General features: G+C 39.3%; 1 protein-coding gene across 1 annotated transcript in view; it reads left to right on the forward strand.

Moving 5' to 3' along the window:
- LOC147305304 (LHFPL tetraspan subfamily member 4 protein-like) overlaps positions 1 to 17,362 on the forward strand; it is a 37,931-nt gene extending 20,569 nt beyond the window's left edge. Inside the window, exons 2-4 of the mRNA XM_086277294.1 lie at positions 5,869 to 6,105; positions 10,116 to 10,132; positions 11,961 to 17,362. Of these exons, the coding sequence (XP_086133420.1) occupies positions 5,869 to 6,105; positions 10,116 to 10,132; positions 11,961 to 12,014 (308 nt within the window). The 3' untranslated portion in view covers positions 12,015 to 17,362. The remainder of the gene's footprint in view (positions 1 to 5,868; positions 6,106 to 10,115; positions 10,133 to 11,960) is intronic.
- The last annotated feature ends 8,845 nt before the right edge of the window (positions 17,363 to 26,207 follow it).

A 26,207-nucleotide genomic window follows, 5' to 3' on the forward strand; every position in this document is an offset into this window, starting at 1 on the left:
ACCCAAATGTGTCTGCGCCAACTGCTACTGGTTAACAAGGAAATCACATCCTTCACAGAGATTCTTGTTTGGGAGAGCTAACTCAAAAACTTTGAAAATAAATTTTTTAGGGATTTCGAAATTTCAGAGACTAAATTTCAAGTTATGGATATCTGTTTTTTCAACAAGCTTCGATAATCTTTCACATTGTCTGTATGAAGAATTCATGATTCTGGAGAGTGTTTGCAGACAAACTCATGTCTTCCATGCAAACTACTGGTGAGTACAGCAATCTGCTAGTGCATAAAAGTAATCACAATGCAGTGAAATAGCTTTAGCTCCCCCAAATCTGATCTAACTGAAAGCATAATGCTACATTTGTTTTGTTAGTAATAACCTGGTCCCAGCATCAAAGAGTTAAACACGCCAAAAAGATGTTGCAAGTCACAGCATGCAGTCATTCTTGTGCATGCTCACAAAAGCAATTTGTGAGCATTTGTTATGTAAGTTGGAAATTGTGAATCAGTTCACAACTTTTAGTCCTCTGTTGTGCTCTTGCATGGGTTGGAAACATAGCATTTCATTGTAATGCAAAAGAAAAATGAGCACAGAGATTATCTCATGTTGTAATTCTCAGAGTTCATGTTGCAACTTTGATGAAATGTGCACATTCACTTGAATTCAAATGGAGAAAGCAAGCCACAGAGTTAAAGGAAAACAACTGTTTGCTCTGCAAACAGGGTTCAACCAAAATGGCTAATGGATGGGACTTTAATACACTAAGTACATTACATTACTCAGCCATCTATGTCCAGAACACAATATAATCAAGGCTTTACTAAACATTTAGTAAGGCAAAGGTAAACTCAAGGCAACAATGAGAACCAATCAAGGAAACAAATGTAAAATCCACAGACAGAATAAAAGATGTACATTTTAGCAGGTTTGTTTTGTACTTTGGGTTTGAAAAGTGAAGCCAAAGCAAAAATCTTTTAAACCTACATTGTTTTTAATAGCCAGTAGAGGGCGACTCCTCTTGCTGTAAAAATACTTGTGGTTGTATTGAAGTTTATGGCAGTAGTGTCCAAACCCAGGCCTCGAGGGCCAGTGTCCTGCAGGTTTTAGATGTGTCCTTGTTCATCACAGCCATTTAAATGGCTAAATTACCTCCTCAACATGTTTTGAAGTGCTCCAGAGGCCTGGTAATGAACTAATCATTTGATTCAGGTGTGTAGACCCAGGGTGATATCTAAAACCTGCAGGACACCGGCCCTACATGCCTGGAGTTGGCCAAGCCTGCTCAATGGGGAAACAGCCTTCGGCTTCATTGACCTGTTACCTTAGTAAACACTGTCCTGATGAGTTTATGGTCTCAGCTGGTAGTTTCAGATCTTACTGAACAAACAAAACAAACAAGAAAGGTCATTATTAGTTGGACAGAAGAATTATCTGCCCTCACTGGCTAACGATTGTCAATCATAAGTCAGTAGCCAATGAGAATGCCGTGTCCTCGTTGTCACAGTTAGTAAAGCAAAGGTGGATGCTCTCCTGCTGGAGCATTTCCTACATTTATGTTGCATGGTTATTAGGACTCAAAGCAATAACTTTGGCTACTGTAGATTTAAAATTACTGACCAAGCCAATGTCTTAAGCAATGATTGTAAACGCTGAATTATAGTAAGGCATAACATGAGATGAGATAATATTTAATTTCCTGCCAAAATATTAGATTAAAAAAAGTTTTGATAATTGCTTACAGCACAAATAAACTTTAAGTGGTAAACAAATAACATGTATTACAGAGGGAAATGGGCTAGTTAATGAGTTGCCATGAGGCTCAAGTATGGTGCCCGTCAGGCTCTCCAAGCCATGTTTCTAAAAAGCCCACACTCAATAACTTCAAAGGTGTTTCCAACCAGATGGGGAACATTCATCAAAAATCCATAAAACATGTTACCTGACACTCATTACTCAGTTAATGATTTTACCATTCCTCATCTATGTTAATATTTTGCATAAAGGCCATAAAAGAAGCTAATAACGTGGTGATTTCCCACGATGATTACTTCCTTTGCTCTTCAATTCTCTCATTACTTACTGTGTTATCCTCATTATATTCTTTCTCATTACATTCCCCCATTACGCCTGCAATCATTCTGTCAGAGGAGCGGTCACATTTTTAAATGGCGTAAATTTCAGCTCAAAATAGGACTCCTTGTGTTTGTATGTTTACACAGAGAGGTGGTGACTAATCTCATATCATCCCTCATCTGTTGCTGTGAGTTCACCACCCACCATATTCTCATGATGGATTGCCAGTATATAAAAAGCAGGATCTTCAGAGGGAATCCCTAATGTGACAGGGTTCAACCAAATGACTAATGGATGTGGCTTTAATATACTCAGATCAATCACCTTCATGACATTTTAGAAAACCACATCTTTTGGTGGAATTCATTTGTTTTAGAACCCTCTAAGTTGTATTGTTTTACCAAACTGAATATTTTATATTTACCCTTTCCCATTAGAAAAACTTCAACATTTTAGTCTGAGACCCGTGTTTTCCTGACCATTTTTATACACTAAGCTGTCTCAAAAAAGATGGAAAAGCTCATTGTGTTGCTTGTATGTAGTCTAAGGAGCTTGGAAAGAAGAGCGTCTGGATTTCTTTAAGTTGCTTGAAGACGTTTCACCTCTCATCCGAGAAGCTTCTTCAGTTCTAAGGTCAAATGGTGGAGCGTCCCAGATTTAAGCCCTATGGGAGTGTCCCCCCAAGAGGGACAATGAACCCCCTAATGATCCTCTACCTAATCACACGAGCCAAGGTGTAAAAACGGGTGTAGGTCACAATCAGTTTCGGGTGAACTCATTGTGAAACCTAGCCCCACCCTATCATGTGATTTCCTGAGGTCATAAGGCCCAGGATGTGAGTGGGCGCTGTAGGTAGTGCTTCCAGGAAATAGCCACACTTTTGCTAAAAGGTCTTACCTTCTCCCACCTACCTACCAACATTGAACAGTGCACCAAACTGTACTGGGTGAGTTTAGCTTGCTTTAAGTAAGTACGATGCATCAGTTCTTTTTTTAAAAACATGCTGTATATTCTCTTCATTCAGATTACTTAGAGCCCGACTGATATAGGCTCCTTAAGATTAGCCGGTATTTGCTTTGCTATTTCAAAATCTGATCAATTGGCCGATATTTTTTCTTTCAGACACAGAAAAACAATGTGTGGTGTGCAGTACTTATATATTAATTTTTTGTATTATGACAATAGAGTTTAAAAATAATTTGGTTTTACTGTCCCAACAAGTAGTGGATTACTTGTTTATGCTCTAATCAGAACAGCTGATTGTGTTTTTGCTGTTGCCACCAGCAAACATGCAGAGTCCTTTGGTAGTTTTTTCATCCCACTGTCACCAAGTGCTTGCTCATAAGGCATCGTCTGATTGTTGGGATTTCTCTTGAATGCTTTAGGGTCTTTACGTTACAGTGTATAGGGCTGAGGCGCTGTAGAAATGCAAGTGAACTGTGCAAGTGAAACTATGTGGCATCAGTAATCACTTCATGGTTGAAGGGTGTTTCTTCAGTCTATTTTTTACTTTGCACACACTGAATTGTGGCCTTTCCAAACCAACAATACTAAAAAGAAGTCAGCAAACAGACAAATATGTGAGGTCTCCTTAGCAGTTATCAGCCCTTCACACAATCCTGGTTGACTGCAGACTAGATGGTACAGTTTGGATCCTATAAGCATGTATTTTGATTCAAGTCGTTTTTTTTTAATTGCCATAGTACAAAGTTGACACCCATGCTACTCAAAAACCTGATAAGAACCACTCCAACCTCTCAAGTAAAAGGTGTGGACTGACTAATATCTGAAAGCTTGAAAAACTTTTAGTACATATTTAGATTCCAAAACTCCAGCTCACAAGCTTACCAGCATTATGTACCACACTTTGTATTACTGTGCAGGTTACTAAGCAAATGTCCACATTCAGAAAGGTGCATTGACCTTTATGAGTGTGGACAACTTGATGCCTAGAAGCAAAGACTGGGTCTTACATATTGAGAAGCACAATCTGGTGCTATTATCCTCTATGATCTGTGTGTGACTGTGTGCACAGATTTGACTGGGTACCATTCAAACACAGCAGCCACAGTGCTTGAACGGTGCCCAGCATCCTTCAGTGGTGCACACGAGGCACACACAGATATTCACAGTAATAAAATATTCAAATATGCACACCAATTGAGCTCCAGACGCTAAATCGTTTCAACATGTATTGGAACGAAGCGTAATAATCACAGACTCAGCCGGATTTGTCTGACTTTTCGTGTGTATCACAAGTGATGTTGCCCGTGGAAAAGACACGTCTGGTCTGAAATGAAGATCCAGTGTGACGTCTGCCATGTATGTTCCCCATCTCCCAGTGGAGCCCAGTGCTTTACTTACAGCCCCTTGGGCACAGACTGACTGCTATTTAAACAGTGCTGGTGAGCAAGAAATATGGCACAATCAGCTCCCTCAGTGATACTCACTTTGATGAATGAGCTGAGGTGTAAAGTATAGATTACCATTTTTGTTGTAGCACTGAAGATATATATGTGTGTCTTTCGCTAGAGGGCTTGGTATTATGTGTGTGCATCTGAGTGCGTGTGCATTGCATATTCTCCCTTGTGTCTGGGCTTTCAGATTTTCTGGAGTGATTGTACATTTTAAATTCCTCCCCTCTCTCAATTGTCTCATGGTGAATGTACACAGGCTATGGACTCCATTGTTCCACTCTCTCAGTGCCAGCCAGCCCCCCCCCCCCCCCCCCCCCCCCCCCGCCAGCTCGTCACACAACCCCAGAGCAATTTACGTTTCCTCCCAGGAACCAGGAACCTTTTGCTCGTTAAACAAATGTGCTAACCAATACACTGTGAAGCCACTCTCTGTCATTAACGGATTCTTTTGTAATGTATGCAGAAATAAAACTACATTTAAATGACAAATATTGTTTTACTGATAAGCAGTGATCAATGGCTGCTGACTGGCTGACTGAGTACGCTATGAATGCTTACCCATTAAGGAAGAATAGTTCATTAAAGGTGGAACAGTTAATGAAAGTCCAAAAATGTATTTAAAAGTTTAGTGGAAAGCTTTTTTTTAAGTCCCATGTGGTCTTAAAAGTAATTAAATCTAGTGCTGTAACCAGGTACGGGAGATGACATTTCCATGATTATCCCACCCACCAAACTGGTCCAGCTGGATGAAACAGGCATCAGTGAGCGTAATAACACTATTAGGCACACTAAACACATCAGGGATGTGGGTGGTGATTAACCACATTATTGCATCATTTGATCTCCCAATTTGCTCGTAGGCAGAAAGTTGTGTCTTAAAATTACATTTTAACATAAGACTGCTATTGATGGAGCACAACTCAAATGAGGCTTTAACATGAATTCATTTCAAACCTTATGATGTTCTTTAAGATGCCTGCAGACTGTCAGATTTTAGTAATCTTATAAGTTTATCGCAACACATGTGAAATATGGATCTAACAAATGGAACTTCAATTTCTTCTTTGTTGGACTTGCAAACATTTTGTTTTGCAAGTTTGCAAGTTCAGGATCTCGGAAGTGCACAAAATGGTATTCCAGATCAGTCTCCAAGCAAAAGTTTCACATGCTCTTTTGCATGTATGCACATGTGACACACCAACATTTCAACAAACTCTTAGGATGCAAACAGACGGTGATACCACTTAGTTCTAGATCCAGACATGAGAGAGTTAGTATAGGTTAGTAGTATCTTTTTCTCCTGCTTTTACATCTCTTTGTAAACTTACCAAATCGATCCATGTTGCCATTTAAAGTCTGTTAACCTCTTTGTCCTCTGCAGGAGTGTGCCTCGTGCTGGGTTGCATGATCTTCCCCGATGGATGGGACGCCGAGGTGATCCGTGACATGTGCGGGGAGCAGACAGGAAAATACTCCCTGGGTGACTGCTCTGTACGCTGGGCTTACATGCTGGCCATCATGGGAATCCTGGATGCCCTCATTCTCTCCTTCTTGGCCTTTGTCCTGGGCAACCGGCAGACGGATTTCTATCTTGATGATCTGCAAACAGACAACAAGGGTAAGTAAAGGAATAATGAAGAGCAGTGCTTTAAAAAGGATTCATTTGAACTAAAGACAACATGTCTTTCACTAAATTATTTCATTTATTTTCTAAACTCTCTTAGGCAAGCTTTCTTCTCATTCCTTTAAGTAGACTTTAAGAAACAGTCTTCAGGATGGCTACTTAAAGAACATTCAAAGCTCTTTTTAGATGTTGGCTGCCTTTTCTTCCAATCTCAGTCAAGATGATCCCAAACTGCTTCAATAGTATTGACTTTCAGACTCCAAGAAAGCCAATCCTTGACTAATAATGATCCATTGTGTGTATTTCTATCCAGGTATTCTTTTACTGCATTTACTGAATTTAGAAATGGTTAAAAAATCTATCGTAATCCTGACTTTGAGAAAATAGTAATAATGAATAACTATGGGGTAAGACTGGAAACATGTCTGAGCTGAATGCATCAAATCTGGTAGTGCTAACCGTCCACCCAGTATGCTTGCTGCAAGAGAGACCTTTTATAAAAAGATGGCCTCTGAAATTGAAGCCAGTGCAAAAGCGTATTAAACTTCCATTTGTTCTAATAGCCATCAGTGGGGGCTCCTATAGTTGTAAACATAAAGCTTATTTCTAGTCTTATTTAACACACCGCCTGCAGACTTCTTTTTGAAATTCATTATACCATATTACATGGTGACTCAAAGAAAATTCCACTGCAGGTACAAATATTTGTGACTGTGTAATTACATGCAGGTGACGCAAACGGAGAACCTAACAGTGGATTCACGGGGGGGGGGGGGGGGGGGGGGGGGGGGTGATGAATAGGAAAATCAAAGGAATTTGGAATTATAATTACAGTTTTTAAAATAAATATTGATACTAATAATTATATTATCATAACATGTGATTATAATCACATTATTATAATCCTATATGTTACGATGCCGGTACATATGCATATATATATATATATATATATATATATATATATATATATATATATATATATATATATATATATATATATATATATATATACATGCATAGGCTATTATCAGTATAGTAAGACAATGTTTGTTCTTTAAATTATAGTCTGATTCAGAATAAAATAGATAATAAAGCAGGGTATAATTTAAGTATCACTCACATGATTAACAACTTGCTTTCAAATTGGTATTCATTGCCTTTGTTTTCTTAGTCAGCTTCTACACCAGTAAGTAATTATTAGTAATTATTCTTAAAAAACAAAACAAAAATGAATACAGCGATGGCCACAAGCCAATTATGTACAATACAGTCCATACAGTTAACTTAGTAAGATCCTGTTAGGAATAATGGCAGTTTTCTAGCTAACTTGTTAGCCCGTTATGCTAATATTTAAATCTTATTATAAAATGCAGAAAACCACTGTTTAATCAATTCTATCAACCGAAGGCAATAGTCACTCTCCTAACACTTAAACACAGAGTATCATTGTTACTGTAACTCAAAGCGCAACTTTTCATTTTAAACCTGCTGATCTTTGATAACTACTTTTCCAAGTTTAATCAAAAAACGTAATTTATTTCACTGTAATACAGTTATTAGCTGATTTTATCCAATCTTTCTTCTCCAGTTGCAACTCTTTAAACCCCATTACTGTAAAACCTACAAAGAAAAACAAATACATGTAGCGTAGTTCATAAAAGTAAATCAACTCAAAAGGTGAGTTAGGAAAGGCAGTTGTTTTTTCTCCAAATCTCATTTTTAGGGCTTTTTTTGTCCATTAACATGAAATTTGTCCTGCTGAAAAATGAGTGCACTCCAACCTGACCTAAGTATCTTCAGCCAAATTGCATTCAGTGCTGAATTTAAGAGTGGGAGCAAGTCCTCCAGAGGATTTCTGACAGTTTGCATGATGTTGCATCAGGACACTCAAATCGCATTGTTTCAGCTGTATGAAAAGAGAGGAAGAGGAGGGAAGGAACAGCAGAAGGCAGAAATGAAGGGGGGAAGAGTAAAAGATATTGTAAAACATTTTATTAAATGTCCTTAAATAAGGTTTACGTGTTTGATTCGATCCCACACACAGAAAATAGAGAGACAGGCAGAAAGAAGACGATCTGTAACGGTGGACGAGAGTGTGAGCGACACAGAGACAGGGAGCACGAGTAAAGGAGTAAAGGAGAGAGGAGGAGGGGAGAGGAAGAGACTGAGAGATAAAGAGAGAGAATAGTGACATAAGATGTCTTGGTTCTCTGATGATCTATCTCCATGATGGTTTCCATGGTAACTGGAGATATTCCAGTGCGTGGGCGTGTCTTTCTCTTCTTATCTGATTAACCTCACTGACAGTTTTAGTGATTTTACCCATTTAATGCTTCTAATGCTTCACCAGCAGAGTAAAGTTTCTCTTGTCACGCACATTCTTTCATAAAAGAAAAAATGTCCTTGTAGATTATAGCCTGGGAACAGACCATGGGACTCTTTGTTGGCTATACACGTGACAAAATAAATTGAGTTGTACAACGGGAAAACTGGATCAATAATAAGCCTATTTAAGGGTTATGTTTACATATACAGTGCACACTTTGAAAATGATTTACTGGCATAAATATGAGTTACAGTTTGCTTGGGTGTTAGAAGCTTCTCCAGTATCTCCAGGCCTGATAACTTTGAATCTCAATCTTGGTTTAATACAAAGCCTCCGCTGGCTTAATGAAGATGAAAATATTATCATATGCTGTGAAAAACTATTTGTCCCCTTCCTGGTTTCTTATTTTTGGTCTGTTTTTTTTTTTTGTTTGTTTGTTTTACATATTTGTCAAACAAATTTAGTATTAGACAAAGATAACCTGAGTAACTACTTCAAAGTCAAAGTACTACCATATGAAGTATTTAAATGACAATTTCATTAATTAAAGGGAAAAGTTATCCAAACCTCGTCGTGACCGTTCCTTCAAAGTAGCTGAATTAAAACAAAGAGTCGGTGCTGCAGAGAGTGGGTCACGGCACTGTGAAAGACTCACTGCCAGAGGTCACATTCCCAAGTTTACTTTTTCACATAGGATCAAATAGATTTAGATATTTCTTTTTTTTTTTTCCTTAAGTAAAATCATCATTTAAAAACTGCATTTTGTATTTACTCTGGCTATCACTGCTGATGTTCTGAAATATGCAAATAAAAAAAACTGAATAGAAGTCAAGAAGGAGGAATTTAAAAAAAATCCCCCTGCAGCCTGCACTTCAGTTTGTGAATTATTGGCTGATTCACTTGTTTTCTCAAAATTCCCTGTTTCTGAGAAACTATTGGAGTGCTCGCCATTGGAGGGGAGTAGATCTGTATCTATGTTGTTCATATTTTTTGTTCTCTCTTGAGTAAAGCACTTCGTACCATGTTGTGGTATTCCTGGAGTTAGGGTTAGTAAATAAAGAGAAACTAATTTTTTATTTTCAAGGAAATACAGAACACAGAGTTGAGTTACCAAATTTTGAGCTGGATACAATTCTTAAATTTAAATGAAATAAGCTTTCTTGTTTGATCATTATAGAAGCCCTATTATCCTTCAACATTAACCCAACCATCGGGTTTCTTAACTGCATATTAAAGTGATTAAAATTACCCACAAAGCTCTTTTTACACAAAAAGAGTAAAATGAATAAGAATAAAAGTGCCTTAAAGCAGCTTGTTTCAGACAGAGGATGAACTGAGCATCTCCATACTAACAATCATGCAAAGCTACTTTTGTAGAGTCCAAGAGTAAGTTTAGGTTTTTGTTTTGAAACATTTAGTTTAAAACCTGCTCAGTTTACCGCATCACAATATCTCAGTCGTTTAATAACAGTTTCATAAAAAGAAAACATGTGGACGTGGCACAGACATCGATAGTAAATGAATGACCTTCTGTTTGTGCCCTTTTTGTTTGTTTGTAAGTGGTGACCTTAGCTTAGCTCATACTTACATAAGCATATTCACTCAATGCACAAATGCACTTTTTCCTGCCCCACTGTGTTTACGCCAACACTATTGTTCTTTTCTGTCCTTGCAGATTTTGCAGTGTCAAGGGTAAGTCGAGTTTCTTTATACATTTAATGTGCGTTATGTCTGAAGAATATATCTCCTAATAAAGAATTGTCACTGGTAATATTTGAGAAAACAGTTCATTTTTAAAAATTACTTTTATTATTTCACTATAAATATTTGTTTTTAGTTGATCGAGCAGCAGAGCTTATGTCAGTTCAAGTTTAGGTTAGGTATTCTAAGTTTGAATCATTTAAATATTAAACTCTGTTGGATATTTCTCACAGGAATATTTAAAAAGTTCAGCACAGTTTCTTTTTGTGTAGGTAGCTGATTCATAGTTATACACCAGAATCTCCTGATGCTCTTCGCCTTGACAAACTTCAACCTACACAAACTGAACCAAACACATTTTTACTGGTTAATCTGGTAAAACCATTTCACTTTGCTTTTACCAGATTAACCAGTAAAAAAAAAGTACTCCCAGTTTATATACTGTTCATTTTGCTGTCCAGTTTCTAAACAAAAACCTCCCTGCTAACCTCAAACAGAAACGCTGATTTTGGAGTGAAAAACACCATAAATATCTTAAAAAGCTGTGAAATGTTCAAAATGTGTAAAACACAAAGTAGGATTAAATCTAACCTTAAATTGAATCTAATTAGACTTATTGAAACACAGTTGAAACAATCCAGTGCTTATTCTCCAAAAAACAAGGAATCATGTGGTTTACAGCTCTGTGGGCTTATTCAAAACAGTTTTAAACCAAAGGTAAAAGATTCAAACGGCTTCTGACTCTTTCTTTTTATCAGCTGAACTCTCCACGTAAAAATGTGAGACAGGTCGAGGTTTTCCTGGGAATTTAGTGGCAACCACACAGTACACTACTACTGCAATGTAAAGAAATGGTACATTTAGACACAAATTATTTTATAATAATAATCTTTAGTATTTATTACTATTATTATTATTATTATTGATGACATTGTTTTCTGTGAATATAGGTTTACCACGATAGCCCTAAAAGCCCACAGGTCTAGTTTTAGTGTTTCCAAAATTACCTTAAAAGTTTAGTTAACCCTTTAACGCCTAGTGCAGCGGTCCCCAACCCCCGGGCCTCGGACCGGTACCAGTCCGTGAGTCGTTTGGTACCGGGCCGCGAGAGTTGAGGCTCAGGTGTGAAATGTATGGTTTTCAGGGTTTTTATCGGTTTTCAGCTTTATTTTGTTATCGTTTTTATCGTTTACTCAGTTTTCCTGGGTCTTTTCACGTGTGTTATGAATAGATCTTCTTTTTTTCGATACCGGTACTAGTTTTATTTTGTTGCGGTCCGTGGCGCAAAAAAGGTTGGGGACCGCTGGCCTAGTGTATCATATATGATACATACAGTTTTTTGCCAATCATCAACATCATCAGTGTAAAAAGAATTAAGCAAAAGAAGGTTAAATAAACACTATTTTCAAACAATTTGAATTTTGGGGCAATTATTTCATGATTCAGGCTTTAAAGGGTTAAAAATTTAAATAAATCTTGTAAGAACTTTTACATATAATATTATTGTTCAACAAAGTTGATGGGCTGTTGCAATAGAAGAAAGGTTAAAAGAGAAGCTTTCCACAATGTTGCTCAGTAGTAGTAGTATGCTTTTAGTGCTGTTAAACATTACTGCATTTAATACATCAAGACTCTCAATTTTAACAAGTCTTTGCTTAAACTCCAAGCCACAAAACTGTTTCACAAAGGTTATTTTCTGCTTTATGTTTTTTTACACTCCTGCCCACACCGTTAATAACTTTGATTTCACCTATAAATCTCACCCATAGCTTCATTCCTTTTGAGCACAGTAATGAAGCCTCTGTGTTGTTTCCTTCAGATTGAGGTGCGGGACAGAAGAGAGCCACGATACGGAGTACAGCGTCTTCACTGAGGGCACTGGACAACTTCTCTTTCTCTGTTCTTCTCTTTCTGCCCTTCTCTTCTTCTCTTCTCTTGTCTCTCCTCTCCAATGATCAGGATATCACCCAATCTCAATGCAGACACCAAGTGTACAGGATTCTGTAAGATAAAAAACAACAACAACAACAACAACCAACCACACTGGGATAAACTATATTTTGGAAAAAAAAAATTATACAAGGTTGTACAGTGCATTTAACACTTTCTCAATGAATACCTTTATGATGTAAAAAAGAAAAAAAAAAGAAAAAAACTTTACTGTATTTAAAGTCTTGATTTTTTGGTGAAAAGTTCAATCCTTAAGATGAAGAACCATAATGCCCATTTATGATTTTACTGTGGTTAATTTGACTTATTGCTATTTACCAATGTTAAGTTTGTGTGTTGTGTCCATTCATAGCTTTCAGAGAGCAGATTCTCAATACTCCTCACACACTGGTAGAGTGGAGACTCGCAATATGGCAGCAAGTCCATTATTAAATATTTAAAACACTTCAACAGGGACTCGTATGGCTCTTCATCTAAGGACTTTAAAATGTGAGAAATTTAGAGGAGTACCCCATTGCAGCTTTACAGAACCTAACATCTCTGGGAGATTCTCTACTGTACATACTTAACGATGTATATAACATTACTGCTGACAACAACAGCCGACAACAAAACCTCATCTGACTCTAATACATTTGCGTATAGTATTTCTACCCTTGGTTTCAGTGTTCCTCGTGCTGGAAGAGCATCAGAGTATGTGCAAATTCATTGTGTTTCTTTGACTCCTCCCTTCTGAAGCTACAGATGGGCTTAAAAAACGGATTCCTGAGCTAAATATTCACCAGAGAAGCAGAGCAACGTGAATCAAAGTGATCATGTATGGTCACTTTGATTTCTTTTTTAATGGCACAGGAAATGAGACATCCCTTGCATTAGCATGGCCTCAACAGAAGCCCCTTGTTGTAGTATGTCCCCATTGAGTATGGTGTACATTTTAAGCTGTTTAACTTAACAGCAGCTGTCTATTCAGAGTTAATCTTTTTTTTTTCTCCTCGCGCTATCCCACGATCCCCTTCTCCAGTGTGCAGTTTACTCCAGTTTATGGCTCCAGCATACAGTGATGAGTTTACTCTACAGATGTCTTAAGGCTGCATGAATATGACTGTAGGACTGCTGGCCCCATGTGGTGCAATGTTAAAAAGGTGATGTCACTTATATGCCTCTTTTAATAAACAACACTGTTTTGTAGTAGCCATAGGACCGATAGGAGGGTCACAATCCCAGCAAAAAAAAATAAACAAATGAATAAAAGAAAAAGACTTTAAAGAGTACTAAAACACTTCAGACCATTAAGTCTTAACAGGGCTGTTAGACAGCAAAGATTTAAAACTCTTGTCATTCTGGGAAGGGCTGCATCCAGGATTTTCGTAGTAGAGAGTTTACGATTAAAATCCCACCAAGGCACTTCCTGTTCTTCCATAAAATATTGGCCAAATTCAAACATAACATGTGTTTGTCCATGCATCTGAGAAAATATGGAGAGCTTATCTTATGAGAGAAAAAATCATCTACAGTTAAATCTTACTTTGATATGGCAGCAACAATTTAGAACTGGCAAGAAAATCATCAAGATTTCTTAAATAATTCTAATAAATCGTAATTCTGCTAAGCAAAAAAAAGGCTAATTTGTTTTTTTTGAAAAAACAAATATTGAAATTTAAGCATATGTAGGACAGATGTTGCCTTTGCCCTGTTCTCTGAAGTAGAATGATGACTGCTTGAGACAGTAGATCACATTTATAAGATGAAAGCTCCAGTTTTTTGATTTTTTTTATGGATGCTGTGCCCTTCTGTAATAATGGCCCTCACGCAAGGAACTTTTATAGTAGAGTCCCTGTGGTCTCTAAGAAGAATCTGTGCGGGTCCCTGTGGGCAAGTGCAAGACAAGCAAACTAATACCATGTTTGTAAATTTAATAACAAGATGTGTGTTCAGTCTGCTGTCTATAAATGATTCTTGCTGAGGCCCTTTGAGAACAGTCATATTGGGATCAGCAAATTAGTTACAATGTTACAATGATCACTATTCCGAGCTCCACTGTCCAAAAAGAAAGTATTGTCCATGTAACATTGTTACCGTGACGTGTCACCAACCCCACCCTGATTTTGTCCCTCCAACAGAGTAACTTGATGTAGCACTAGACACGCAAGTGTCATTGGTTGTTATCCATGGTGACACATGTATGACAGTGATCATTGCTACACCAGCAACTTAAAAACTATCATGTGTATAGCGATGAATCCTTTGCCAATTTTTGTGATAACCGAGGAAGTCTGTAGTCTCCTGATTTTAAAGACATGAATCTGTTTCATCTGCAAGAGCATTCAGTACTCGGGTTTGAGCTGTTGAGTTGTGACTCACAACTGTACCCGTGTGCGCTGTTATAGCTTCCACAAGCTATAGCCAATTGATTTGTCTGCATCAGTGACACCGATTGTCATGATACCAGCGACAAGTGGGATTCTAGCGTGACAAGCTGCAGTTGCAACGAATGATAAAGCAAGCTGCTGTAATCCAAGGCACCGTGGGGCTCTTATCCCTCTCAGAGCAGCACTTGAGGCTGACATACTGTAAATGAACCTCGTAAAGCCTGGCTCAAGTCACGACAAGAATAGAATTAGCTCTGCACATGGGTAATTGTTTCAGATGAGATATTGGCACGCTTTGCCCTTTTAAGATCATAATGTAAACCCCACGAAGTAACTGATTCTATTTGAGGGAGCAATTCATCCACCACAAGGCCAAAGTACAGCCTAGTGAGGGGCACATTATACTGTATTATAGTTAATTAGAATTCATGTTATGCTCTGTTAGGGATGCATTGCTAACACAATCACTGTGGACCAGTAAAAGAATGCGATTCAAAAATCAGACTATGCCATTACAGCTAAGAATTTTAATTAAACTATCACAATTGTGGAATGAGTTACGGGAAGATGCCCAATATGGGTTTGAGATCAGCTCAATAGGTTATCCTGGGTATGTTATCACTATATAATGAGCAGATAGCTAGACTGTAGTGTTTTTTGTTAGAATGGTAGCTAGCTAACTCTCAGGAAGCTGTGTACACAGTACTGTATTAAAGGCTCAAGTGGAAACGATCAAACACAAGCAAGTCAAATATGCGATTAAAGTCTTTTCATTGATGGACTTAAGATGAGGTCAAAGTTTAAATGACGCATTGCTCAGCTGCATCCCTTGTTAGTAGAGTTTAAAGTAGAATAGTGCTGGTTTTCCAAGCTGGGCCTTTAAAGACAATATGACAACAGCCCTTATGCTGATTCTAATGATGCTGTCCACGCAGGCTCTGCACAGACCCTTTGGCCTATATTGATCACCCACCCGGGCTAGAAGTGCTGGGCCCTCATTCAAGAAACGTTTCTTTCACTTTAACCATGAAGTAACTGTACGAGAAAAAGAAAAAAAAAACCAATGCAAATGATTGAAAGAGACCTCATTCATTTGGTATAGCAAAACATATATGTTTGCTTTTTATATGTGTGTGATCATTTGAGAGAACCAGAATGCTTTTTTTGTATCTAAAGTTTGCATAAAGCAGGCAGTAATGTCTCTCATGCAGTATATATTGGGATTTAAATATCTCCTATAGCGTGCATCTCTCATTTGGGAATACTTTCACAGGCCCAGGATGTATGTAACGACAAATCTACATAAAGAAAAAGAGCACGGGAAGAAAAAAAAAACCCTGAGGCCTAAATGGTCGAGTCAGGCTTCCAAGCATCATTACCTGCGTGATCAATGGTCTGGTCTCTTCTCCGGATACTCTGTTCCTGAGAACTTGACAATGAACTGAAAATATACCTTAACAAGGAACTGACAATACCTTAACCTTGATGAGCACATATTTGTACCACTTCAGGTGCCTCTAAGAACTCTTGATTTAATTCAGATGTGGTGCAGAACCAGCAAAACAAGTAGTGACACTGTAGTTTTTTCTACTGAAGACTACATACTCAGACTGAGCTCTGAAGTTAGGTGGGTTTTATTGCAGATTTGAGATCAATTCAGTTTCAAGTCAAAGAATTATAGCTAAAATAATATTGGCTAGTTTTCCCCAGTTATTTACCTTGCTTTGGGGAAACATTTTGATATTTAAAAATTTGTTGTTGTTGTTTTTTTGTTTTGTTTGGTTGGTTGGTTTTTTCCAATGTGCGATTGGACTGAATTCACCTCAGTCTTCGATTACACCATCTAAAGACATGAAAAAGAATGAAAAGCTAATAAAAGAGTCAATGACAAGTCATTTCCAATCTCTGGCCACAAATGAAAGCTTTGTGGATTATGTAAATGCCATTTCTATGTCAATGATTTCATCATCTTTTTATCATGTAACATCATGTATAAAGACATCGTGTTTGGGGGTGGGATGGGACAGGGGCAAAGATGAGTAATGTCCAGTGACTTATGTTATGATAATAGTTCTGTTAACTCCTGAAATGCAGATGTTGCCAAAATACCATCAATGATCATGTGTTACCATGAAAATGAAAAAAAAAAAAAAAGAGAAACACTTGATTTTGGTTTTGTATAACAAAAGAATGATATACTGATATTTGTCAAGTATTTCTGAAGAGATCTTTGTTTTATGTGTTAACTACAGACTCTTTCCTTTCTGTTATGCTTTACTTTCAGTGTATTTCAGTATGATGTATGATGATTGTTGTTTGGTCACATCAGGCTTAACATCTCAGACTCAGTTTCGTGTTACTAACAGATGACTGCTTGTTGAAATTTCAACACCCAAACATGTACAAAAATCTGTTTATAGGGTTGCTTGATGGTGGCCAAGTGGGCAGACTGTGAAAGAGGCTTGTTGTTTTCTTGGATTATGATGACATGCTGATTTTGATTTAAAAAATTATAATGTTGAATGAATTCCTATTTGTGAATAGTATTCCAACTCACCATGATGACAATTTCTGTTATTGAAACACATTTTGAGAAGGTCGAATAAAAATATTTTACATTCAAAAAATACTGTCCCAGCTGGATCAGTAGACTGTTTTTTAGCGTACGGATGTAAAGCAGAGCAGTAAACACTGTTCTTCCGCATACAGCCTCACACACCTCCCAGACAGAGTCCTGAGGCCTAGATCCATCACTGTGCATAAAGTTCTGGCTGAAATAGGACTATTTATGTAATTAACAGCCACACGCTAGTGCACCCGGCTCTGCTGTAGTGTTCAGGGTGAGTCACACAACCAATAATATCACACAGAGCCACTGCACACAGATGCACACGAAGAGGGTGGCATAGCCTGAGACTGCCTGTGACTGGAGAACCCACAACCTGTCACAGTAAGTACCTGTAATTCATCAGTGGCTTCCTTCTCTGTGTGGTCTGCTTTTAGCAGCTACCACATCGGTCACCCACAGTGTTATGTATTGAATTCTGTGCTGAATGTGTATGCACCCTTGGATACTGCATGGCTCGATCCACTACAATACAGTTATACTTTTAGAAACCTTAAATGTTTCACTGGCATTTAGGACTGCTTGGCTGACTTTTTCAAGAAGATTATTCTCATATGCTCTATAATCTTATACCCCTATATATGTGTGCAGGTGAAAAAAGAAACTAATGTAATGTATCATAGCAAGGTTTTGAACTTCACCATGTCCTGATAAGCTTCAGTCACACAGGCCTGAAGATTGACTTCCTGACAAAATCTGGTTGCTAGGGAGAAATGGGATACACTTTATAATTAAGCTCATGACTAACACCATAATTTGCCTGTAATTAAATTAAATTTCCCTGCAAATACCTTCAGTTAGGTAGAACAATGGGTCTTACTTAAAGTCAGGTTATACTTTAAGTAAATTTAAGTAGTCTGTAAATAATTTTAACTAATGTGCAAGTCATTCATGTCGTGCATGAGTAATTCTAAGCATTCCATAGCTTAGAAACAAGTAGACACAAATTGTTCTGTAAGTAATTTTAATTTAGTTAGTGAGTCAGTGTTTTCCAGACAAAGTTCAGCAGATTCTGGCAACCTGCTAAAGACCAAAGCAATTGCAAGGAGTTTTTTCCTTCCTCTTTGTGTCTAGTTTCACCTGATGACAGAAGGAACTTTCTCCAACCACTCGCCAACCAACCATGGAATTGTTTTTGAGTTCATATAGGTTTAGAAGTGGTGACAAAAGCCATGGAACCGCACCATTCAGTGACACCTGTGCGTCTTGAAACAGACAACTCACATCAGAATAGAAGTGTTTCCTTATGCTCACTGACAAGAATTGTTTGCAGTAGCTCTTCCTTTTAATTGAATAACTGAACCTGAAAAAATGCTAACATATATATACAGTGTAAGCGGGGGGCTCCTCATTATACTAGAAAAACATTTAAGTTTCCTGTAATTTTTCTGTATGATACCATAAACACAGTTTATAGCCACCATGGTAAAGGTAGCATAGCAGCATAGCCTACATGCTCAGCTATCCTAGTTGTGCTAACACTTACAAGCTAAACCGCTGTTTACAACAATGCTAATTTACGCTAAACAAAAGCAAAGTCATTAAAACACGTTGCTCTGGTTGATATTTTTACATTCCATCTGCAAAGCTAAGAAATGGGGATAGCATGTATGTGACTTTAGAACTGCAGTATACATGCTGGGTTCGTTACACACACACACACATACATATATGTATGTATACATACATATATCAAGCTCCCAGGCCTCTGGTAGAGGACCCGAGCTTGAAGGATAAACCGCCCGCAGGGGCGTGCTGGGTTATATATATATATATATATATATATATATATATATATATATATATATATATATATATATATATGTTGTACGTATTTTAGGCATTTACGGCTGGAACAGGAGAAAGTAATGAAGAGTGACATGCATCAAAGATGTCAGCCAGACACTATGTAGACAGTGCAGTTCATGGGTGTCATGTTATTCTGTAGGCCAACGAGGTGTCCCATTCTGTGACCCCGAGGTTGCAACTGAATGATGGAGAGCTGGAATACAGATGTTCCTGGAATCCTTTTCAGGAATCGTTAGCTCTTTCACATTGTGTCAACAAAGACCCATCTAACAGAGAGAAATCTCTGAAAACAATTAAGTGATTGATTCAGATGTTGGAAGATTTGTATTGCAGCTAATAGAAAAATTAATATGGCTGTAATCGTGTGTCATTTGGATTTCTGTGTGGTCTTTCTGCCAAGGCTTTGCTTCTGACAGCAGCCTGTGGACTTACCACAGTCCAGATGCAAATACTTCTTCACATACTAGAATCCAACCTACCACAGTCAGCCCCACTTATGCTCAATCTGCTGACCTCAGCCTGCCACACAGTCTGATGGCACGCCAGACACATAAGGAAAAATTATGTCATTCTGAGATCAATGGTTATGTTTCTGCCAAACAATCAGACATCGTGTGCTGTGCATACTGCAGCAAACTGCTCCAAGTTCTTCTAACATTTACTGATCCAATAGTAAATGTACATATAAAGACAACTTACCAATATTTAACTATTACAGTACCATCAAGGATTTAATGCATTGCTTTAAGAAATTATAATAATATTTAATTATTATTATTATATGAATTATAACTATAAATACATAAATATAAAGGTATGTAATTGTTTTTTTTAACAAATCTAATTTGACATTTATAATTATACTGCAAGAAGCCGAGGAACATCAATTAAATGTGTGAATGTGTGTGTGAATGGGTGAATGACTGAATGTAGTGTAAAGCGCTTTGGGGCCCTCAGGGACTAAGTAAAGCGCTTTACAAATGCAGGCCATTTACCATCTAAGATTTAGGGTTTTTGCAGTGTAACCATTTTCCTGACTTCTATCACATTATTATACATTACCAGAAAAGAAAAGTAATAATAAGAAGAAGTCCAACAGCAATAGTCCAACATAGCTTACACACTCAGTTGTCCTAGTTTGAAATCTTCAATTCTGCACCACTGAAATTGACTGACTGTGATTGGTATTGTTCCTGGTGCCTGCATTGCGCATGCCACCATGCATTGTGCGTGAAACAGAGTTCTTGGTTATTTCACGTGTATTTACTGAATCGTGCTAACATTTGCATCGCCACAGTGATATCTACAGGGAAGAAAATAAAAAGAGCAAACTGCAACCATGCAAAAACTACAGCGCAAAAACATTCAGAGTCAACAAGACACTGAATATGATGAACACAGTAATCAAGAAATGACAGAAGAAACAGGGCAAGGATGTGGAACAGGTTTATGAGTGGGCGGGAAAGATCACCCACTGCAGAGCTAGTGGGTGTGGAAGGGCTGGGCAGAAAAAAAACAACAAGAGCCGAAATCATGACACACAATGACAAATCTGAGTGGCTAAGGTTTGGCTGGTCACATATTTCATGTTTGCCTTCCTATTTGTGATGTAGGAGCATCGTAAAACTTATTGCAATGTTGTCAGTTTTACACATCTTTGGGCATACACAAAATATTGGACATAGTTAAACCTACAGCAGCTGCCATGAAGCTCCTGGCACACAGTTTTGTGCTGATGTTAATGCCTGATGAGGTTTGGAACTGTGCAGTTATGGAGTCAGCAGAGCGTTGGACACTTTTATGTAATACTGTGTGCCTCAGGGCTCTGTGAAACCGCTCTGTAACTGTATGCGGTCTGACATTTTGTGGCTGTGTTGCTTTGGGTTCCTAAACACTTCTGCTTTGTTATAACACCACTTAGAATAGAATAGAATAGAATAGAATAGAATAGAATAGAATTCAACTTTATTGTCATTGCACATGCACAGGTACAGGGCAACGAAATGCAGTTTGCATCCATCCAGAAGTGCTTTAGTGATATAGATATATTACAATATATATTAGCAATAATATAGATATGTAAGTATATTACAGAAATGGGTCTATTATGGTATGTTATAATGTACACGGTATGAAGTATGTTGTGAACATTCTATAACTATAGGTATGTACAGGCTGTAGTGAGTACAAGCTATGTACAGGATATAAATATGAAATAAAAAAATAAAAAAAACTATACAGAAATCTGAGATATACAGTTATACAGAAATGTGAACTATGAAAGTTATAAACAGTTGTAGGATTAAAAATTATCGTATGTACAGAATGATTATTTACACAGAACTATACAGTTAAGATAAGTGAGATATGTGGATAATTTCTACAGAGGCTATATAAAGTGCTAGTGGTTGCGAGTGGTGGTTCAGTCCATGTTATTATTGTGTGTTTGAGGGTACGGTTGTCCATTGTGTGTGTGTAGGTGGTTGTGGGTGTGTGTATGTCCAGTCCATGAGTTTAGTGTGGGTCAGATGTCAGGAGGCAGAGTCTGACAGCTGTGGGGAAGAAGCTGTTCCGGTACCTGGTGGTCTTAGTCCGGAGACTCCTGTAGAGCCTCCCAGAGGGCAGGAGGGTGAAGAGTCCATGTGATGGGTGACTGGGGTCTTTGATGATTTTCCCAGCCCTTTTCACACACCGCTTCCTGTAGATGTCTTTCATGGCAGGAAGTGGTGCTCCGGCGATGCGCTGGGCAGTTTTCACGACCCTCTGCAACGCCTTCCGGTCCGAGGCAGAGCAGTTCCCGTACCAGACTGTTATACAGTTGGTCTGGATGCTCTCGATGGTGCAGCAATAGAAGTTCACCAGGATGTCTGAGGACAGGTGGTTCTTCCTCAGAGTCCTCAAGAAGAAGAGGCGCTGGTAAGCCTTCTTGACCAGCTTCTAGCAGTTGGTCGTCCAGATGAGATCCTCGGAGATGTGGACTCCCAGGAACTTGAAGCTGCTCACACACTCCACAGCCGTCCCCTTAATGTGGATGGGTGGATGTGGGTCAGCATTCCTCCTGTAGTCCACGATGAGCTCCTTGGTCTTCTCAGTGTTAAGCAGCAGGTTGTTTGTGTCGCACCACTTAGCCAGACGATCCACCTCCTCCCTGTAGGCGGCCTCATCGTTGTCACTGATGAGGCCAATCACCGTGGTGTCATCTGCAAACTTAATGATGGTGTTGGAACCATCAGCCGGTCTGCAGTCGTGGGTGAAGAGGGAGTAGAGGAAAGGGCTCATCACACAGCCTTGTGGTACACCGGTGTTCATCATGATTGTAGATGAACAGTGGTTATCCGGCCGGACATGTTGGGGGCGGTTGGTCAGGAAGTCCAGTAACCATTTGCAGATGAGGGAACTGATGCCCAGGTCTGTCAGTTTCCTGATGAGTTGTGAGGGGTGGATTGTATTGAATGTTGAACTGAAGTCTATAAACAGCATTCTGGCGTAGGTGTTGTTGTTGTCCAGGTGTGAGAGGACAGAGTGCAGTGCGATGGAGACTGCATCCTCTGTGCTCCTGTTCTGACGGAATTGGTGGGGGTCCAGGGTGGGGGGGAGACAGGATTTGAAGTGTGCTAGGACCAGCTGCTCTAAGCACTTAGTGATGATGGGGGTGAGTGCTACTGGGCGGTAGTCATTAAGGCAAGATGGGTTGGAGTTTTTGGGTATCGGGACGATGGAGGTGGATTTGAAGCAGGCCGGTACCACATCGTGGGCCAAGGACAGATTGAATATGTCTGTGAGCACTCCTGCAAGCTCCCCAGAACACGCTCTGAGAACACGCCCGGGGATGCCATCAGGACCTGCAGCCTTGTGGACATTGATCCTGCTTAGCACCGCTCCTACATCGGTGGGGGAGAGAGTCAGAGGTTGGTGGTCTGGCGTCAAGTCTGCTTTGGTTGTGGTTGTGGGGTTCCCTCGCTCAAAACGAGCATAAAGGTTGTTGAGCTCGTTGAGGAAGGAGACATCAGAGGATGCTGGGGAGGGTTTGGTGGTCCTGTAGTCTGTAATGGTCTGGAGTCCTTGCCACATGCGTCGGGGGTTGGAGTTGGAGAAGTGTTCTTCTACCTTCTTTTTGTAATGGTGTTTGGCTTTTTTGATGCCCTTCTTTAGATTAGCCCTGGCTGTGCTGTAGGCGTGTGCATCTCCTGACCTAAAGGCAGTGTTGCAGGCCTTCAGGAGGAGACGAGCATCCCGGTTCATCCAAGGCTTCTTGCAGTTTATCGTGGAATACCTAAGGGGGGAGAAATTTTCTCCCGCTGATGCAACAGTGCATCTCATTGCAGTATATCTGGCTAATTGAATGGCACTGGATGAAGAGTGGTGCAGGAGTATTTCAAGAGCTTTTTTAATAGAAATCACCCAGAACTGTCTCCAGTGAAGCAGATAAATTGGTTAGAATGAGGTTGAGCCCTTGTTTACTTCTTCTAAACATTTTTCCGTATAACATATACCTAAAAGCACTGTGTTATCTGTCCAAAAGGATCAAACTGAGTTATGGAGACAGCAAATACAGCTGGACGTGGCTATTTTATACAGAAAAAAAATTACGTACAGGTTCACAGTGATCAAAAGCTTATCCCAGCACCCAGCAATGAACATGTTATTACCCTGAAGTCCGTCCAAAACCAACGTTTTTCTGACTTGTTGCTTTTTTGCAAATATCTGTGCATGACAAATAGGTCATGGCGAAGGTTAAAGAAATTATGGTTTGGGCAAATTATTTATGGTTCAGGTTTTATGGGAATAAGGCCCAACAAAAAAGTTGGATGTGGTTAGAGAAGTGGTTAAAGTTAAACGCAACACTTTAATTATACATCTGTGGCAGGACTGAAACTATCCTACATGGAATTTAAACAATAAACAATAGTATGTCTATGAGCCAAGCTGACCTCCACTTCAATTTCAACAGTGTATTCAATGCTGGCTATGGACACCAACGAAGATGGACTGTATAATCCAAAATTCATTGGATGCCGCCAACACCTACAACAGGGTTAACATCTCCATTTCACCCTATTGTGGTGTCTCACCAGGCCACAGCTCTCAGAATGTTCCGGTGTGACTAAAGGGGTTTATGTGGAAGCTAGCAGTGGCGCCCTAGGACACCACAAGTTCTTTCTAGTCCCTTGATGTTGTAGTTTGCTTTGTTTTTGCCTTCTGTCAGAGCGTGGTGTGTTGACTGGCTATTGGCCCGAGGCTGTCAGGAAGGAAGAAACTGGCCACAAGCTGTCCTTTGGTTGCTCAAACATCCAGCCATATCCATCTGTGTGTGTGTGTGTGTGTCAAATCAACATCAAGGATATGACTCTTTTTCTCTGTTGGTCCATTTTCATACATGACACTCACATATGGCAATTTTCTGATCTTTGCCTTAAATTAAGGGGTCTTTCCCCCAGACATCAGACAGTTTAAGTTATATGTGACATACATTTCTGGCAATACTGCAGTCTTTACATCGCGCTATGTGAACAGCAGCATATGTAAACAATCAAAAGAAGGGGGAAAATGTGCTGTACAAACAATTTGGGGCTACAAACTCATCGTATGGTACTGGCCAGACCTTGGATCCCCAGAGGAAATGCGATTTTTTAAGTCTGTGATTTTTTTTTTTGTCACACGCTTTTTAAAATGTTTCAGAATGCCGTTTTCTCATTATTTGTCCCTTCACACAAGGGGCAACGTCAGCACAAACAGCTGTTTTCTTTTTAATGGTCTCAGCAGGGGTTTTTTTCACTAGTCAGCACCTCCGTGTATCAGGAGGAAAGGAATAAATGGTGAATTGAAATAGATGCTAAATAGGCAGGTTAGGAATGTTTCAGGACCACCGCTGAGCTGATCGACTGTCACGTCAAAACACCGGCCCGTACTTTCACCCATGCAGGCTTAACGCAGCAGCTGATGGCCAAAGGTAATATTTAGGGATGCATGGCTACACAGCCAAACTCTAAACACTCAAACTCTGAAACAAAAGTTGGACAGTGGAAAGAAACCAGGAGACCACAAGATGCTCTTCTTCTCTCTCTCGCTCTCTGTCTCCAGTGGACTTGTGAGACTATAAATATTAGCCAGCATCAACACGGCCACCACAGGGACTTCACTGGACTCCACCAGACAGTCACACAAGATTAAAACGAGTGAAAGCGCCAGTTTAAAACAGGTAATTCTCTTGTTATATTTCACAATGTCACATCCGGTAAATAATGGCTACTCTTCAGTGCTGGTGTTTGCCTTGTGCGTGTCCCTCATCCTTCTGTTGCGCGATGGTCGCTCAGAAGCTTCAGTCTACCACAAAAAAGGTAAGAACCACTTCTGTTCCTCCACTGTTCAAGATAATGTATTCACATTACCCTGCGCAGCTCAGGGGCTGCTACTTTCCACATTAATCAACACTTGTGATTTATGGAAGCTGTGGCTGTTAAACCAACACAAACTGGCTGACCGCAAACTCTCTGTCCTTTATAACCCTGACCTTGCATTCATTCCCCTGGGAGCTCTTCACAGTGCATCAGTGCGTTCTTATTGATCCCCTTCTCAAGGTGACAGACAAACCCCATAAGGATAGCTACCCGCAGCCTGCAGGAACGCTGAGGAAACTCACTGCGGATGCCAGATTTAGCCATTAATGTGCCTGACCCCTTGCAGCGGGGCTTTATGTGTTCTGCCCAGAGGACGGACATTTATAGCCTTTGCAAAGTTACGATGTCCTGGGGGGAAAAAAGTGCATTTTTACCCAGCAGTTTCATACCTGCTCACCTAAAGAGAAGAGCTTAGAAATGTAAAGTCAGATGAGATAGATCTGACAGCGTGGCTCTCGTTTCTTTCGCAGGCATCTGCTCCTCCAAAGACAAGAACTACAAAGCAGGAGATTCTTTCCGGAGAGGTTGCGACAAGTGCTTCTGTCACGCGTTTGGTTTCTACTGCTTTGCGTGAGTAGAATTTTTTTTTCCAGTTCAGCTCATTTCAGGCCACTGATTTACAGTGATGGGAATAACAGCGTTACAACTAACCGTGGTACTTTTTCAGTAACGAGTAATCTAACTAATTACTATTCCTATCGTTACAATGCCGTTACCGTTACTAACAAGAAAATGTGGTGCGGTCATGTTACTATTTTTCAACAAACAGACTGTTGAAGCTGTCTTCAGCTTACCGCACCTTATATCAGTTGCATGGAAGTAGCTGTCTATGTAAGTAATCTGGACTAGGGCTGGGTATCGTCACTGATTTCTAGAATTGATTCGATTCCAATTCACAAGGTCCCGAATCAATT

The sequence above is a fragment of the Aulonocara sp. 'chitande type north' Nkhata Bay genome, linkage group LG20 (genome assembly GCF_057382095.1).
Source record: "Aulonocara sp. 'chitande type north' Nkhata Bay isolate Kocher_YH1m ecotype deep benthic linkage group LG20, A_spYH_male_GT1.1, whole genome shotgun sequence".
Lineage (NCBI taxonomy): Eukaryota > Metazoa > Chordata > Actinopteri > Cichliformes > Cichlidae > Aulonocara > Aulonocara sp. 'chitande type north' Nkhata Bay.